The 17,289-nt window shown below is 39.3% G+C and overlaps 1 protein-coding gene across 3 annotated transcripts in view; it reads right to left on the bottom strand.

Moving 5' to 3' along the window:
* LOC131038950 (serine/threonine-protein kinase ATM) overlaps positions 1-17,289 on the bottom strand; it is a 417,584-nt gene that overhangs the window by 157,059 nt on the left and 243,236 nt on the right. For all 3 annotated transcript variants that reach the window (XR_009104579.2, XM_057971562.2, XM_057971563.2), the window contains exon 47: positions 5,774-5,890. Coding sequence is in view for 2 of the 3 variants with exons in the window: in XM_057971562.2 (XP_057827545.2) it covers positions 5,774-5,890 (117 nt within the window). In the remaining variant the exon portion in view is untranslated. The remainder of the gene's footprint in view (positions 1-5,773; positions 5,891-17,289) is intronic.

Below are 17,289 nucleotides of genomic sequence, written 5' to 3'. Positions count from 1 at the left end.
ACAAATCCTCCAACAGTACGAAGAAAGCAGCCGTCGGGAAGCGGAGCGGAACGGCACGAGGCCAGGAAGGAATTGAACCTTGAATCCCATAGGGATAAAGGAACATTCTATATTCAAATAAAGGTGTCATAATATTGACACGAGTTGTATCTGACGAAATGAATTAATAAAGGCGTGTTCTGGTTTATGTGTTGTGAATTATGGAAATGTATGGGAATTAATGCCCAACCTATTAAATAAAGATAGAAATAAGAAAGCAGAAACAGACGAGTGGGAGGCCGCACAGAGGACCTTGATTCTGGAACAGCAAGTAGAACGTAGACAGAGGCTGAGGCAACTTGCCGAAGGACGACCTGCCGAAGGGAACCAAGGAGGTGTCACGGAGGGTGCAGAAGCCGAGGAAAATTTCTACGCGTCGCCAGAACACCGTAGGGTGCGGAGCCACGAAGAGTTTCTGGAGGAAACAAGGTTACAGTGGGATCTAGTTGAAGAGACTTGGGATCAGTTTAGAAACTTATCCTTTACGCCACAAAGTGAGGATCACAAGAGGGAGCCAGGAGTGGGTGCGGGTGAGAACGGAGGGGAGGACAAACGTACGGTTGTTGGTGCCACACACGGCAGGCAAAACACCGTACCTCTAGTCACCCACGTAGGAAACACCACCGGCGCCGGAGGGAGCAGCGCATAGACGCAGCCACAACCACCTCCAGGAAGACGACCCCCCTCGATGGTGGGCAAACAAAAGTTGCCTAAATTCAATGGAGATGGCAACAATGACCCCGTACCGCACTGTCGTACATGTGAGACAATATGGTCAGCCAACGAGGCAGTTGACAAAGCGGATTGGGTGGTGCAGTTCCCTGCCACCCTAAGAGAAGTAGCCATTGATTGGTACTCTGATGTGGACAAAACAAAGGTGGGAACATGGGATGACCTACAAAAAGCTTTTGAGAAGGAGTTTCGACTCCTTCGAGATGATAATGAGATCGTGGCGGAGATACTAAGCACAAAGCAGGGAAAGCACGAAACAATGCGAACATATAGTTGACAATTAAAGGAATTACTGGGGTACATGGAGAACTAGTCGGCTGACGGACTAAAGAAGAGATGGTTCGTGGAAGGGTTGCGGTCATCTCTACGGAGGAAGATGAGAATTGTACCGCCCACTTCATACGATGATGCATACAACTGCGCGATGGATTTGGAAAGTGAAGACAAAACATCGCGGAAGAAAAAGGACAAGTCCTCTGGAGAAGAGGAGTCCTCAGGAGAAAGCAGTAGTGACGAATCATCAAGTAAGAAGGTGCAAACTCTTCAAAAGGATATGCACCGTATGTTGAAGGAATTTAAGAACATGAAAGGAAGCACGAGCAAAAACGAAGACGTGCGGTGCACTGATTGTAAGGAAGAAGGCCACACAAAGGGCATCTGCCCAAAGAGGGCATTCTGCGAAATTTGCCAAATGTTGGGGCACGCCATCAAAGAATGCCCCTACAACATGAAAACAAAAGGGAACCAGGTATTCTTCGCCCAAGAGCAACCCTCACTGTCAGCGAGCTCCACCCAGCCGCAAGCCGACACCACTGCATCATCCGGTGGTTACAGAAGTAACCGAAGAGGAGGGAAAGGCAACAACAACAACAACAACAACAATCGGAGCAGGATGCAATATGACGCTAAGGGGCGGCCAATAATCCAATGTCGGGCCTGCAACCAATGGGGGCACTTCGCTCAGGAGTGCCAGAATACTGAAACCCCCCAGAGCCTGTGTAGATGGTGCGGCCCCGAGGATCACGATGACACAAAATGCCCTAAACAGGGGGCCAATCTCCTCAATATTGAGAAGACGGGCGAAGTGTTGGCGATCACTCGTGCGCAGGCGAAGAAGGCAACGTATCCCGATCCCCGCACAGAGAAGAAGAGACTGCAGGAGGCGAAGGCCGACATTGAACGGGAGATGGCGGCAGAGGGATGGAAGAACACGGAGCCGATGAGTCCCTCAACCCGCCTGAAAGCGAAGAAGAATATTATTGGGCAAGTCTTGCAGCTGGAGGTACCGATAAAGGTAAAAGACCTTCTAGATTCTATGCCACATCTGAGGACTGCCATCCTCAACAATGTGCTAAGCACCACACACGTACCTTCGAGTGCACCACAGGTGGAGGTTCGCGCTAGCCCCTCGACCAACCTGATGTCACTAACTTTGAATAGTGGTAGACACCCAGCTGTGGTGGAAATGGGCATCCTGGGAACCGTTCTAAAGGACACCAATGTGGATGGAGGCACTGGGGTGAATGTACTACCAGAAGAGACATGGAAGAGGCTGGGGAAACCCACCCTGTGGCCATCCACATTTAATCTGGTAGGAGCCGACCAAAACGGCATCAAGCCACTCAGCATATTGATGGCTTAGCAAGTGACAATTGGTACGCAGCCTTTCCTGTTAGATTTTGTAGTTATCCCCTTGAAAAAAAAGGGCTATGACGCCATCCTGGGGAGAGTGTGGTTGATCACCACGAGGGTAAATCACAAATGGAAGAAAAATACACTTTCCATGGAGAAGGGAGGGCGGAAATATACCATTGACCTACGGACCCAAGATGTCGGCGAAGAGCTCGCCTCTTCCGACTCGGACTCAGAGGACTCTTATAAAGGGGAAGGGGATTCCGACGAAAGTAAGGGCAAGAACGCGATGGAGCCAAACAATTAAGGGGTGCTCGAATTGGAGGGATGTTCTGAAGATGAGGTATGCTCACTCAACAGGCTCTTCCATTGGCAAATGGAGGACTACGAACTTTTTCACTGCAACATGTTGCAGATAGAGGAGCCCGCCGATCCGGAGGTCTTCCCTCCGAAATAAAGAGAATATAAGGAGGGGGAAGCCCGAGTAGACGAGGCACCCGCACATTAGTTCGAGAAAGACAAGCCAATTCAATTTGAAGAGTCCAAGCTAAAGGCAACAAACCTAGGGAAGGAGGAGGACCCACGGAATATATTAGTCGGGGATGACTGGGATCCCGTGCTGAAGACAACGGCCTTCAAAATATTCCTGGAGTTTAAAGATGTCTTCGCATGGACGTATAAGGACTTGAAGGGGGTACCTCCCGAACTGTGCGTGCACAGCATTCCGTTGGTACCCGGAGCCCGCCCTGTACGAAAGAGACCGTACCAGATGAACCGCAACTATGCAGCGCGGGTGAACGATGAGATAGAAAAGATGTTGGAGGTTGGTATCATTTTTAAAGTATAGACAAGCGAATGGGTGTCGCCCATAGTCATTTCACTAAAGGAGGAGGCTAACCAAATAAGGATTTGCGTGGACTTCCGGTGTCTCAACGCAGTTACGATTAAAGACCCCTTCCCAATCCCGTTTACGGACATCATACTGGAGGAGGTGGCCGGCCATGAGATGTACTCGTTTTTGGATGGATTTTCCGGATATAACCAGATCTCAATCGCCGAGGAAGATAAACTGAAGACCACCTTCGTGGTTGAAGATGGTGTCTATGCATACAACCAGATGCCATTCGGCGTATGCAATGCACCTGCAACATTCCAGCGAATTATACTGCACATATTCGAGAAGATGTCAGTAGGGAATTTTAAAGCCTTCCTCAACGACTGGTCCATCTATAGCAGGCGAGATACGCATTTGGTAGCCCTCAGAGAGTGCCTGGAGAGATGCCGAAGGGCAAGGCTTGCCCTTAATCCAAAAAAATGTCGATTTATGGTACCACAAGGCAAATTGCTTGGGCACAATGTATGCAAAGCAAGTCTGAAGACAAACCCAGACAAAATACGGGTAATAGTGGAGATGGAGCCTCCTACGGATGTCACCGGGGTAAAGTCCTTCCTGGGCCATATCGGCTATTATAGGAGGTTCATAAAAAACTTTGCACAAATATCCCACCTATTGGAGAAGCTTACTCGCAAGGGTGAGCCATATACCTGGGGGACCCAAGAAAGTGAGGCATTTGAGGAATTAAAGACGAGGCTGGTAGCTGCCCCCATCCTCACTTACCCCAACTGGGACAGGGAGTTCCATGTCCACGTAGACGCTTCAAACTTTGCAATCGGTGCCACACTGGCCCAAGTGGGAGATCACGGGTTGGATCATCCCATCTATTTTGCGAGTAGATTGTTATCCAAAGCGGAGAAAAATTACAGCACAATAGAACGGGAGGCATTGGGGATGATCTATGCCGTTCAACAATTCAGACACTATTTGTTGGTGACACCGTTCACACTCTACGTGGACCATCAAGCCCTCATGTATCTTTAACTCCCAACCAACCTGGAGGTTTCTGATTACAAACCTCACTTCATCTCAAAACAAAAAACACTCTCCTCACCTAAACCCAACTAAAGAAATTTCTTGCAAATAGGCACTAAAACATGATTGATTGACTCGAGTATCTTGAACTCCAGAAGCATATAAATCAGAATTGCTTGTAACACAGTTCCCAGCAAATGCCTAGCCAGACTAAGCCATTTTTCACTCCACAATGCCAATTGCACCTAGATTTTGTCCTAAGTTTCTTCCCAAAGAAAACTGCATACCTTACCCCTGGAATAGAGGGGTTCCCAAATAATTACCACACAGAATACCAACATTATATCCATAAATACTACAATTTCTTTTTGACTCTAATTTTAGAATTAAAAAATACATTTTTGATTTAGGAGTATTGATCGATTGTAATAAATTCACAGAATCCACCCTAGGCTATATATGGTACTAACAATTTGGCAAACAGATGACTTTAGTGACACTACTTTCAGAATGATATAGACTACTAATGATATTACAAGGAGCTTAAGTGAGGTTACTCTAGCAGTAATGATTACAAAGATATTAACCAATTAAACATACTCAACAAAATATTTAAAGGTCTGAAATAATGGGGACTAAATGATATAAGATACTTTAAGTACTAATGGCCCACTTTAGCTTTTCTACAACTATTATAGTTATTATGCTAACTAAAGATGGATTCACTCATTTTAAAGTTGTATCTTTCTACAATCCTATTGAACATAATTATTATTCTTGGACATATAATTTTTCCATTTTTCTTTTACCTAATACTATATATTGTATGCTTATTAGTGCTTTATTTTCTCTTTCAATAGATTTGTTGGAAAAATTTATGATTTAAAATAGGGTCCCGACTTAAAAAATTTCAAAATTTTCATGAATTCTTTTTCCTTGCTAAGGGGTCACCACATATTCCAATGCATAGTTAACTGGATATCACCTTAGTATGAAATCAGTGATCTTACAGCAACAATTATAGCCTCTTCAAAAAACTTAATTTGAATTTCAGGTCATTCATGTATGCCAGTAAATTAAACCATAAATGTACTTGATGAAAATCAAATTTAACATGTAGATAACTTTAATTTCTTCAAGAGGTACAACTGCATCCTACTGGAATCAAATAGAAATATCTTAGTCCAAGTGTGGGCACTAGTGCACATACGATGTATAATATGCAACCAGATTTCAGAAAGTGCATTATGCGTATACAAACTTCAAACTTAAGGAAAGGTAATCTAATCAAAATTTTGAATAACTAACCATACTATAGAAGAAAGTAATACACACAATTCAGTTAGCAATAAAACATATTAAGGGTGGACAATTGAAGCATTTTCCATGTTCAGTTCCAACTTGTTTTCTCCAAGCATTTCTATTTTTAGGCTTCATGCTTATGAAGAAAAGAAAAAATTGTAGTTCAGAAGAAGGCCAGTATAAAGTTAAAATCAGTACCTTCTCCCAATCATTACATGTGTCAACATTTGATTTTATTGGAGTTGATGCATCCAACTTCTTTTTTTGTGAACTTCGAGAAGACCTAGAACTGCTACTTGAAGGAAGGCAAGGGCTCTGCATTCAAAGATTATTCTAATGTATATTATCAAATAATATGAAGCCAAGATGTGTGCGTGTGTAGAAAAATAAAGTCACCATACATAGAAGCATGGATGCATGAGAAAAAGTGCAATGGGTATATATGTCATGTCATGAATAAAATAAAAATCCAATCTACAGAAATTTTACAGAATACTAACAGAAAGTGCTTGCACAAGGGAGGAATGGTGCTTTAACTTGCTCTGATTTTCAATATACCCTAAATAGAATAAAAATACCCTTGAGGCAGAGTTACACTATAAAATATGCCTCAAGGAACTGCTCCAAATCATCTCCCACCGGGAAAGACCAGCCTCCTATCCTTCTCTAGCCAGAGTACACTAGAAATGATCTACAATCTATGATTCCTCTACAGTGAGAGATGTCCCTTTATAGTATTATACACATTAGACCATCTTATATCCAATAGAACTTATTTCACAAGTTACCATATGAGCCATCCTATCTAAACATGAGCTGTGCGTGCCATAATTTGGCTACTGCAGTACCTCATATATATTATGGAATCAAGTTCGTAGATGTATAACATTCCACTTTATAAGCACAAGCTTTGCTTATACTGAGAGGGGCATGGGTGAATCAATGTAAGGCAATCTTTTATTTTTTCAAACTCAATAATCACAATAGAAAGAATCACACAAAATCAACAATTAAGCAACACAAGAAGAACACAAGATTTATGTGGAAACCCTTTCAAGAGGAAACCATGGCAAAATATTACTTATCTAAATGCTTCTATTACAAATTTTGTAGCCTGGTACCCACAAGAAATACCACTCCCCTCTTATTAAATGATTTGCACCAACCCACTGGAGATACTGATCCACACAAATGAACATCAACTCAGTAAGAGACACCAATCCTTTTGATATGAGAAACCAACCTCTAACTCAATAAGATCATCTTCAAAATCTGGGTTCGAATAATCTTCTATTGTATTTTCTTCACACAAATCTGCTGGTGTATATATGGTATATATATTTATCTCCCACACACTTGCATTCACTCCGCTTTCTTATTGTATCTTCATACATCTCTCTTGCACATATTCAATTTCAAGCTCTGCATATATTCTTCTTCAAGATTTGCATATTTCTTCATATAAATCTGCTCCAACTTCCTTCAGTAAAAGTCAGCAATCCTCTTCATATTTTTTGTTTCTAGGTCGGCTCAAATTATCAATGCATACTTGCTAATCCTTTACATAAATTTCTGCTCTTCATCTGCTCCTAATTCTGCCTTTTTATCTGCTTTAAATTGAATGATTGAATGATATTTCATGTCTTTTCTCATTTCTCCACACACTTCTTATTCTTCTTTTATATGTTTGTGCCACTTGAGGAGCTTACGATTTTATGAAGGGAGACATTACTTCCCAACATACATGTCTTATACTTAAGACTCTTTAATGCTTGCTCGCTGCCATCATAATATCAAGTGCTGCCTTTTGTCTCAACTTCATCACTGCCTTCTATATATGTTAATCGCTTCATTATTATTATGTTAATAACTGCTCCTCAATATCTTATTAACTTGGTCAATTATCCTTAGACATCAAAGCATGGTCGTCTAGAACAAATATTAATTTTTGTATTGCAAATATGGTCAGCCAACACAAATTCTTGTATATGAGGGAGGTTGGCCTCTTTTAAGATTAATTAAATCTGTTTTAATCCACTCAATAGAAAGTTGGCCATCAAACAGACTTCAAATTAACATGCAACAAATATATTTATTCTCCAATGTAGGCGCCACCAATTAGCAGGCCGGTCAGCAATTTAATACTAAATGTTCTTCCTAAAAACCCAGCGCTGCCATACATATGAAGTTAACTTTCAGGGTATGGCATTTATACTTGTATTAGAATGCAGATGATTTTCAACAACATTCACATTTATTTCACAACATCCAAAAGATCGTATTGCTCCAAATGACAAGTCCATTCGTCTTCATCAATTTCACTGTTGCCAATGTCTTCACTAATGAGATCATTACTCCCACTAAAACGCTGTGGCTCAATCAATCAAATCTGATCTCTACTTTGACATCAATGTTAACAATATGACTACAGTATTTCTAACACTACCCTCTCTATTGTCACTTGGATGTTTTGCTCATACTTACTATTTATAGTAAGTCACCAGGGTGGTCCACCATGAGTTGATATTGGCAATTATCAGGGGTTTAATGATTTAAGTTAAATTATTAAAGTTAAATCAAGTTTAACTTTAATAATATTAAATGTATTAAATGACTTTATGATATGATGAGATAAAGGGGACTTTATGTAGACACCTATATGAGAATTATAAAGTGACTTTATAAAACTTATTTTATAAAGTGACTTTTAATGGTGCTCTAGGAGACATGGATATTATAAAATATTGTCACTTTCAACTTATAATGTGCTAACCCTAATCAGAGCATTGGGATGAAAGCATTATAAAAGGCACTTGGGAGCTCATTTGACATATACTTGGTTAATTTATTTTCTCCCTACGAATTTGGAGCTCTAGCTTTCATGTGCAAGAAATTTGAGGACGAAAACCCTTGGATTTTCTCAATGGTTTGGACGGAAACCCAAATCCATCTTTGGTGTGGATTCATCCAAAATTCACCATTGCACTTCATTATCATATTGTTGGAGGTTTCAACTGGAAATTTCTCTAGAGAATTTGACAGCCAACTTGCTTTTAAATTTGTGAAGTTTTGAAGATTTCCTAAATGTTGAAGGCTTGCTATAGTAATGTGAGTAGTGACGCTACAGTGATAAGGAAAGTTGTTGCTCAAAATATTAATAGTGCTGTCTTGAGCCATAAGCAGTGAACAGCAGCCCTAGAACATAATCATTTTCTGTTACAGACCTTTGAATGGTAATTTTATGGGAATGACTGATCTGGGAAAAAATAAGAGTGCTCCATTAGCACCTAGTTTATTGTTGCAGCTTCTTCTAGGGCAGTTTGGAGTCATATTTGAAAGGATCCAATGAGTTTCAGATTTACTGTGTCTTTGACAGCCCATTTGTAGCTATTGATGTGTTTTTTAGGACACCTTGAACATAGGATAAAATACCAAGTATTCTATCCTCTCTTGAACAAAGAAACCTCATATGCTAAATAATGTGATTAAATAAGGCAGCTCCAAGGTTCACAATACAAGCAATCGACTTTATATTCTGGATAGACTCAATGTATGTGATGTGATAATGCTGGTAATCACAAAGGGACTAACACTTTGCACTGGAATGTTGAATCTAAATTAACTTTGAAAAATAAAAGATAAAAGGATGGAGAGTTGAGAAATCTCATTTAAACCTAAGGACAACGATGATAAAGGATGGTGCTTAGATAGATGGATTCCATAATCAAGCCTTGCTTCGCCATGAGGAAACGACTACATAAAATTGATGCAATCTCCAAAGGAAACAAACAATTTTCATATTGTAAACATTCATCAAATACTGAAGACTGGCGCAATCCAAATGAACATCCACAACTGAACTAGTGCTAAATCAGGTTCAAACTAACCATACATGGCAATTTGCAATCAACAAATTCCAAATGGTGTGAACTGGAATTCCATCAAACATCTTCACATTTCTCCATTATAATCAATTAACTTTAATTAACTCTGAAAAGTAGCAAGAAACCATGCAAAATGTTGAAACGACACATAAATATCCACCATGCTTTAACGAAAATTATATTAATTCCACTATAGTCTTGGCAACAATTTCTTCTTTCCTCCTCTTATTCTACTACTAACTATCAATTCTTCTACTACTAAACTATTAACTATTAACCCTTACAAATGAGAAGGGTGAGTCTTATATAGACGTCCCCAATACATATGAATGGCCCGGATTGATTGTGAATCAATGACTGAGATTACATGATAAAACCCTAATTAGGGTTAATTATAATGTAATGTACCTTTGCTGTACCTGACTTGCCTTCCTGAGATTAGGATCAAATTCATCACTCCAAAAGTTTGATTAGGGCAATAAATCGGATCTAGGGTTCCCTGCAACATTATAGACATTGCAATATATATATATATATATATATATATATATATGTCAACAATAATAGTAAATTAGTTACATAACTGTTACATAAAAATAGACCCAATCAGGACGTTGGGGACGCTCCAGGTTGGCTGGGCTACCCATCCAAAACCATCACATCTCTTAGGGCTCATAGAGTTACCTGAGGATGGGCCCTGCATACCCCTGGCTGGGACCCCTTATTCCGAATGTGCTAACAAACAAAAAACAGAAGGAAGATAACAAATGTCTACAGGGAACAAAGATTAATAATTTCAGAATATGTGTTACTTGGTTTTACTCATTCTATTAATTGTTGTGTGGATTCATTACATTCTTGTTTAATTGCCGAAGCATGATTGCCGGTAATTATTGTTCTTTTTCCTTATCTTACATTAATGTGCCTGTGGATTAATGGTTTATGTATATTTATTTAATTCATCGCTGTCTATGGTTAGAGTTTATGATAATTTATAACTGGACTTGATATTGCAGGTCTTATGTTTGGCATGGATGATAAGTTCACTATAACTTTGATTGCTTTACTTTTACTCATTATAAATACAAAATGTTTATTTACTAATCCGAATTATGTCTTGAATAATAATTAATTTGATTACTAGCATGTTGCCTGTACTACTACATGAACTATGTTTATTCCTATTAAGATTTAGGTAAATTACAAAAATTAAGATTAAAGCAACTTGCGTATGAAAATACTTTCAATGGAAGATAAACAACATGGATGACCTGAACCACCCAGACGGTTTAGCCTGGGAGCATATCAAACTGTCGGCGATGGGAAGGGGGGTGTTCTGCACGTCTAGGCTCTGGTTCTTCATCGCTGGGAAGAACCAGCGACACTACCTCCACATTGATTCAGCCTGATACGTCCATAGACTATCCCGCTGGCCACTTGGATGCAGTGCAAATGAAACGGAATTAATATTAATGCTGAGTAACGGTTACCTGTTTGCGGATTCTCCTTGTGATTTTCTCCTTGTCACCTCATCTCTCGTGCTTCCCTTGGTGTGCATGGTTTATACCTTCTGAAACCACGTGACCCCCATGGAAGCATGGCGTCTTTTCCAGAGATGACTAAGGGATGATTGCATCCTTTCCTTAATAACATTATTTAATGAGCAAGCACAATTAATCGATCATCCTAATTTTATTAATTGAAATTTGAGAATATATATATGCACAAATCTACTAATGTATCTCACACTTAGCCCCTAATGATCCCGTTGTCTACATTGGGACATGACATATAACTAACTCCTCTTTGACCAATGAGAAAATTACATTGCTTAGGATGCATGTCCTCCCTTGAATGTGGACCAATGAGAAATGACGATAGGTACATGGAACTTAGTGCCTTCGACATGGAGTAGTTATCATCTTCATAGGATGAGATAGGTTCATTAAACTTGGATGCCTTGACTTTGAATTATTTGATTGGAAGAATGTGTTTAGGTGCCACCTCATCATGCTTATTGTAATGTCCCCTCTTTAGCCAGTTCAACTTACAAGGTTAGTCTATTAAGGGTCCTCTTAGACTAACAAGTTGTGTAGAGGACCCAAGCAGGTTGGTATCCATAAAAATGTGTTAGGAGGTTCTTTTTTGTTTTGCCAACACATTAAAATAATCACTCCAGTTAAGCTACATCGAATTTCATAATCTCTCCTTGGGTCACCTAAAACATATTTATAATATAAAGTTCCACCTTTCCTAAGTTCTTATTTCTAGAGAGCGAGTGAAAGGGGAAATGAGAAAAAAGAGTGACTTAAGTGGAAAAAGCATATAACATAAGGTGAGAGCTCATAAAGGGAAGAATTGAAAAGTGATCATTATTAAATTCATAAAATCTGATTTAGGGTGATAAGGTTTTAAACCTAATTAGGGCGTAAATTGGAGAAGTATTAAAAGACAAACTTAGGGGCAAAGTTATTATGTTGATTATATTTTCTCCTTCTCGCCTCCTTTGAGGAGCTTGTGGTTCTAAAGACCTTGGAGAGGTGAACCTCCATTGTTTCCGCACATCTACAGCTGTGAGAGACCAGCCAAGGGTGTGAAGAGGAGCTCCACTCATCAAGAGTTCCCATTGAGCTTAAGGTGAATCAGTTTTTGAAGTTCTGAAGCCTCCTCCTTGCTTGTGTGAAGCCGTATTTTCTTATTTGGAGAGTTTGGCAATACGTTTTTTGAACATCTTTGCACAAGGATACATCAGCAGCATATTAGAACATATGGTGTGAAGACTTGGCAGTGATTTGAAGAGTTTTTGGGCCAGCAAAGGAGTTGTGACAGCAGCTGTAGTGAGGTGGTTGGCTGCTTGGCAGGCCGACCCACTCTTCTTCTCTTTGCAAGAACAATACTAACACAACTTCCTTCTAATTAGTTCTCTACTACCACACAATCGGCCCCATACAACAAGCAAGTTCTGAAAGGTTGCAGCAGTGAAAGGAACATCAAAACACAGACCTACAGCAGGCCGTACCATTTAAGGAATTTGGAGTGTACAATAAACTCCAATTAAGGGGAAACTTCAGTCTATACACTCTAACACTATCGCCATCAGCAAACTATCATATGACAGCAGTTTGGAGAGAAAGGAATCAAACCTCTCATATCTATGAGTCTTGTTCTGAGTAAGCACATCATTTTCTGAGTGAGCTCCTTAGTTGTGTGCGTCGGGTATGTTGGTAGTGGTTTAAAAATTTCACTTGCTTGTAATAGAACTATTACCAAAAGATTGTTGTATTCAATTTCCATAGAATGCTGATAGAAATATTGAGCTTAAATGTGATTTCAAATTAGTTTTCAATCTATTTCGTGTTTTTAGAAGGCATTTATCTTCTTTCAAAAACTTCAAACAAAAAAACAACTACATCTTCTGCAATTTCTATCTAGCTCTGAAAGATCACATTCAAAGAAAAGACATATAGTATTATTAATTTAATTAAAGAACAAGCATGTGTTCTTCCTCCACTACTCAGAAAACTCAGTGTCCTAGAGAGTGTGGGACATCACACTTATCATATAATCATCACAAAGAAGTCCTTGCTTTTGGGCAATATCTCTTGATACTCAACATTATCTAAGTCCTGGTAATGATAGTGATGGATCATATTCCCAAATTGTATCATCTTTGATGATCAAGTTTCTAACTTTGCTTAACTCTTTTGAAACTATCAATCATCCTTGATCACTTGTCACGTTCTAACTTTGGTAATTCTGTGTGATACATTGCGTTGACCTTGGACATCTTACTTCCTCCTAAGGATCTTTGATCTTGAAATGTGGAACATGTCCTTGATGTAGTTAAGAAATTTTTCATATTGCATGTGTTGTTCTTTCACTACATTGATGAATCCTTCTTGAAGTGTATCCTTCTGTAATATCCCCTGCAGTGGATAGACTGAATATGCAAGGAATATTTACAAACAGTTGGCTGACAAACTTCAATCTACTGTTCAAAGGTATTAGACTGTATAACCTGCGTGTTATGCTGTTTTTTGGACAATTGAATAACCTTGTGTGTTATGCAATTTTGGCTGATATAATACTTCAGACTTGTTTTGATAACATTAACTTCGACTTACAATCAAAAGATGACTTGCAAAAGTTACCAAACAAGAAGATAACCCTCTAAGATGAATGTGCAATTGTTTTGTATTTTTTTGATGCAATTACATGGATCAAATGCAAGAATTGTACACCTACAGCAGACTGTTATTTTGACAAACAATTGTCATGCATCCTCAGATTAGTAGCAAGCCTTCATGACAGCATATATAAAGCACAGAACCCACTCCTTAATTGGATGCAATATCTTATACAAACTCAGATTTGAATTACATATATATATCTTATGCCAATCTGCCCGAGAAAGAGAAATAAGGAATATCTGTGAACAAAGTCATTGCTAATCATCCTCTTTGCTGGACCCAATATGAACTTCGGAATCACTAAGGCAAGAGGGCGTCAAAAATGAAAATCACGCATATAGGCTGCATAAGCCAAGAGATCCAAGATGCCAAAGTTCACAAAGTCGGCTTATAGCCCGAAGTGCGAGAGAAGAAATGGGTGTATAAACCTAAACTCGACCCTTTATTAGATTTTGCAAGAAATAAAAAGAAGAAAGATCGCACAAAATCACTCCTTTAGGCCAAAAAACGAAGGTCTGAAAGGGGCGCAATATCATCTTTTTAGCTGAAAACCTCCCAAAATAGGCTTGTAAGCAGAAAATTACAAAAGGGTTTCAGTTCGTGCAAAAGGAGAAAACCGGCTAATAGGCCGAAGATGGACCAAGGCAACCGAATCGTGTGAGATCATCTTCATCGGACCGAAAATGTTAGCACTCCTAAGTTGCGTTGTATAGAGCCAAAGAGGGAGGCATCCAAGTCTGCAAAATCCCCCATTAAGCCGAAAAGATAGAGAAAAATTCAAATTCGCGCAAAGTCACCAGGAACGCTGAAAATTAGAGACGTCAAGTTTACAAAATTGTCTTGTAAGCTGAAAAAGTTAGAAACGCCCATCTTCAAATCGTGCAAAAAAAACCAAAAAAGCCCAAGAGCCCGAATTCCATTTAAGAGGGGCATTTTAACTTTAAAAGGTTAAAGTCAAAATCGCGAAAGAGGGGTGAAGTAGCTGAAGTTCTTCCAAAATATAAATCGCACAATTCATCTAAGTAGCCCAAATTTCTTATAAAGGGCGTTTTTAACAAAGTCTCTCAAAATGATCCAAAGGGCCGAAAATTTAAAAGAGCTCCTTTTTAAACTTAGAACGAAATCTCTTCAAAGTCGTCAAGTCTCGACTCTCCAAAATCGCACCATCTTCCAAATTTGGCCGAGTTCTTTCTCAACATGGACTTAGCATAGGCGTATAAGAAAATCAATGATTTTAATTGTTTTGCAGAGGGCAAACAATAGAAGTTCTAACTCGCGCAAATCCTCCATTTAGCCTGAAATTTGGAGGCTTAAGGCAAAACAGGAACAAAGTCGCGCATTAAGGCTCAATAGGCCGAAAATTAGAAAGGACTCAATCACACATTTCGGCTCAATAAGCCGAAAATCATAAAAAGAGTTAAAATCGTGTGAGAGCTGAATGGCCAAATTCCCAAAGAAAGAAGAGGTCGTGCATTTTAACCAAAGGGTCCGAATTTCATGCAGAGGAGCATTTGAAAGATAAAATTTAATATGATTGTTAAATTAATTTATTTAAATTTTTCAAAATGATTATTAAAAGTGGAATTCATTGTTTGCAGATTGTGACGACCTAAAATGCAGATTGAAGACCGGATCGCGATCAAAGCCAAGAAAGCAAAGATGTAGAGCGCAAGATGAAAACAACAACCATGGGGAAATGTGCCACCTGAACCACAAAGTTGAGATCCACCCTTAACATCAAAGACGAAGAACATTCAAAATGCAATGAGTGCATGCATTCTCAGAAATGCACAGCTAGAAGAAATTCTTGAAAATCAGTTTAGAAACTGAACTGTTTTATTGTAAAAGAACTGTCTGTGGGTCCCGTTCAAGATATTTTAAAACAAGGGGACACAGATTGGTTATGTCCAATTACCTGATTGACCAAATTCAAGCCAAACAGTTGGATGCAGTCAATCCTGGCCTCTCGTTCAATTTGTAAAATCTATAAAGGCAGGATGCCTCTCATTGTAAAGGGTTAGATTGTTAGATTCTAGTTAGATTTTTACAGTTAGATAGTTAGAGTTTTGGTAGAAGGTTAGAATTTAGTAATTAGGAATAGTGTAGAACTGTTGCAGAAATTGTTGTAATGGCAGCTAAAATCAATATATGGACATTGATTTGGTGTTTATCATCTTGGTTTTATTCTACTTGCATGATTTCCTTCAACAGGTTTAGATAGATTCTTACTGGTGTGCAGGTTTTGATGGATTCAGGTTCATACCATTGGGGATATGCTGATTGTGTATCCCTGTGTATGGTTAGTTTGAGCCTTTAAAATTGTGTTTAGTTCAATTGCAGGTGTCCATTTGAGCTGCGCCAGAATTGGGTGCTTAGGCATGCACCTGCGGTCTGAAAATCTTCTAAGTCCCCTTGAAGATTGCAACGTTCCTATGAGGTTGTGAGTTATTCTGGCCAAGCAGGGATTGGTTATGTCGAATCCGTCTACTCGCACACCAGTCTTGTTTATTTTAGGTCCCTTACCCTTCTCCTTTGCTTTTATTTTTGTTGTGACGTTTTCACACATCTCCCCATTGCAAACGGGGACCCTTGCTTTTTTTTCTTTTTAGGGGTTTGTTTTTTGGTCTTTTAGGGTTTTGTTTGTTAGCCTTTGCATTTTGAGTGTTGTTGGGGAGATCAATAGGATAGCGGGTCCTGCTGCAGTGAAGTCCTGATCCTGAAAATTTGGCTAAGTCTGGAATGTCCTGATCCTGAAATTTGACTAAGTCTGGAAACTGAAAAACCTCAAAAAACTAGATTTTGCAATATAACTCCTGGAGGTCTGAAACCACTCTCAAACATCCTGAAAGTATATATGGAATATAACTTAAAGTATAAGTGACATTTCCTTTTCTTATACTTAAATGTTATATTCCATAAAAATTATCCTGATAGAGAGTTCAAAAGTCAAATTTCGCTCCTGTCCTTCATTGAGGATCCAGAGCGAATTTCGCTCCTGTCCCTCTCCCAGGGACCAAGGCAAAGCGCTCCTGTCCCTCACCAAGGGTCCAGGGCGAAAAGGCTTATTTGAGTCATTCCTAACCTTGTTTGGTCAAATTGAAACATCAAAGACACAATGAAGGACGAAATGAGCATGATAGAGCATCCAGACTCGACAATGAAATGATGAAGTTTTTTGCCTAGAAGGTCAAATTCGCTCCTGTCCCTCATTGAAGGACCAGAGCGCTTTTCTTTATATGCACAATTTTAGACCTTTTTTGGACATTAACTTTTATTCATAGCATGAAGTAAGGTGAAATCTTCCCTAGGAAGAAAATTTGAGATGAAAATTGTAGTGATTTGGCCTTGAGGACAAAAATCACTCCTGTCTCTCACTGAAGAACCGGAGCTTGAATTCCAAATTTGCATTATCCTTGCAAGATTTAAGTGATTTCACGATTTGAAGAGGTCAAAAGAAGTATGTTTTTCCCGTTGAATATAACTTGAATGGGTCACAATGAAGAAAATCAACCTAAGTAACAAGTTCGCTCCTGTCCCTCTCCAAGGGACCAGGGCGATTTTTCAAAGGGCGCTCCTGTCCCTCTCCAAGGGACCAGAGCGATTTTCTCACAAGACAAACTTCGGGCAAAGGCAAAGCAAG

This window comes from Cryptomeria japonica, chromosome 3 (assembly GCF_030272615.1).
Source record: "Cryptomeria japonica chromosome 3, Sugi_1.0, whole genome shotgun sequence".
Lineage (NCBI taxonomy): Eukaryota > Viridiplantae > Streptophyta > Pinopsida > Cupressales > Cupressaceae > Cryptomeria > Cryptomeria japonica.
This window is presented reverse-complemented; position numbering and strand designations above follow the sequence as displayed.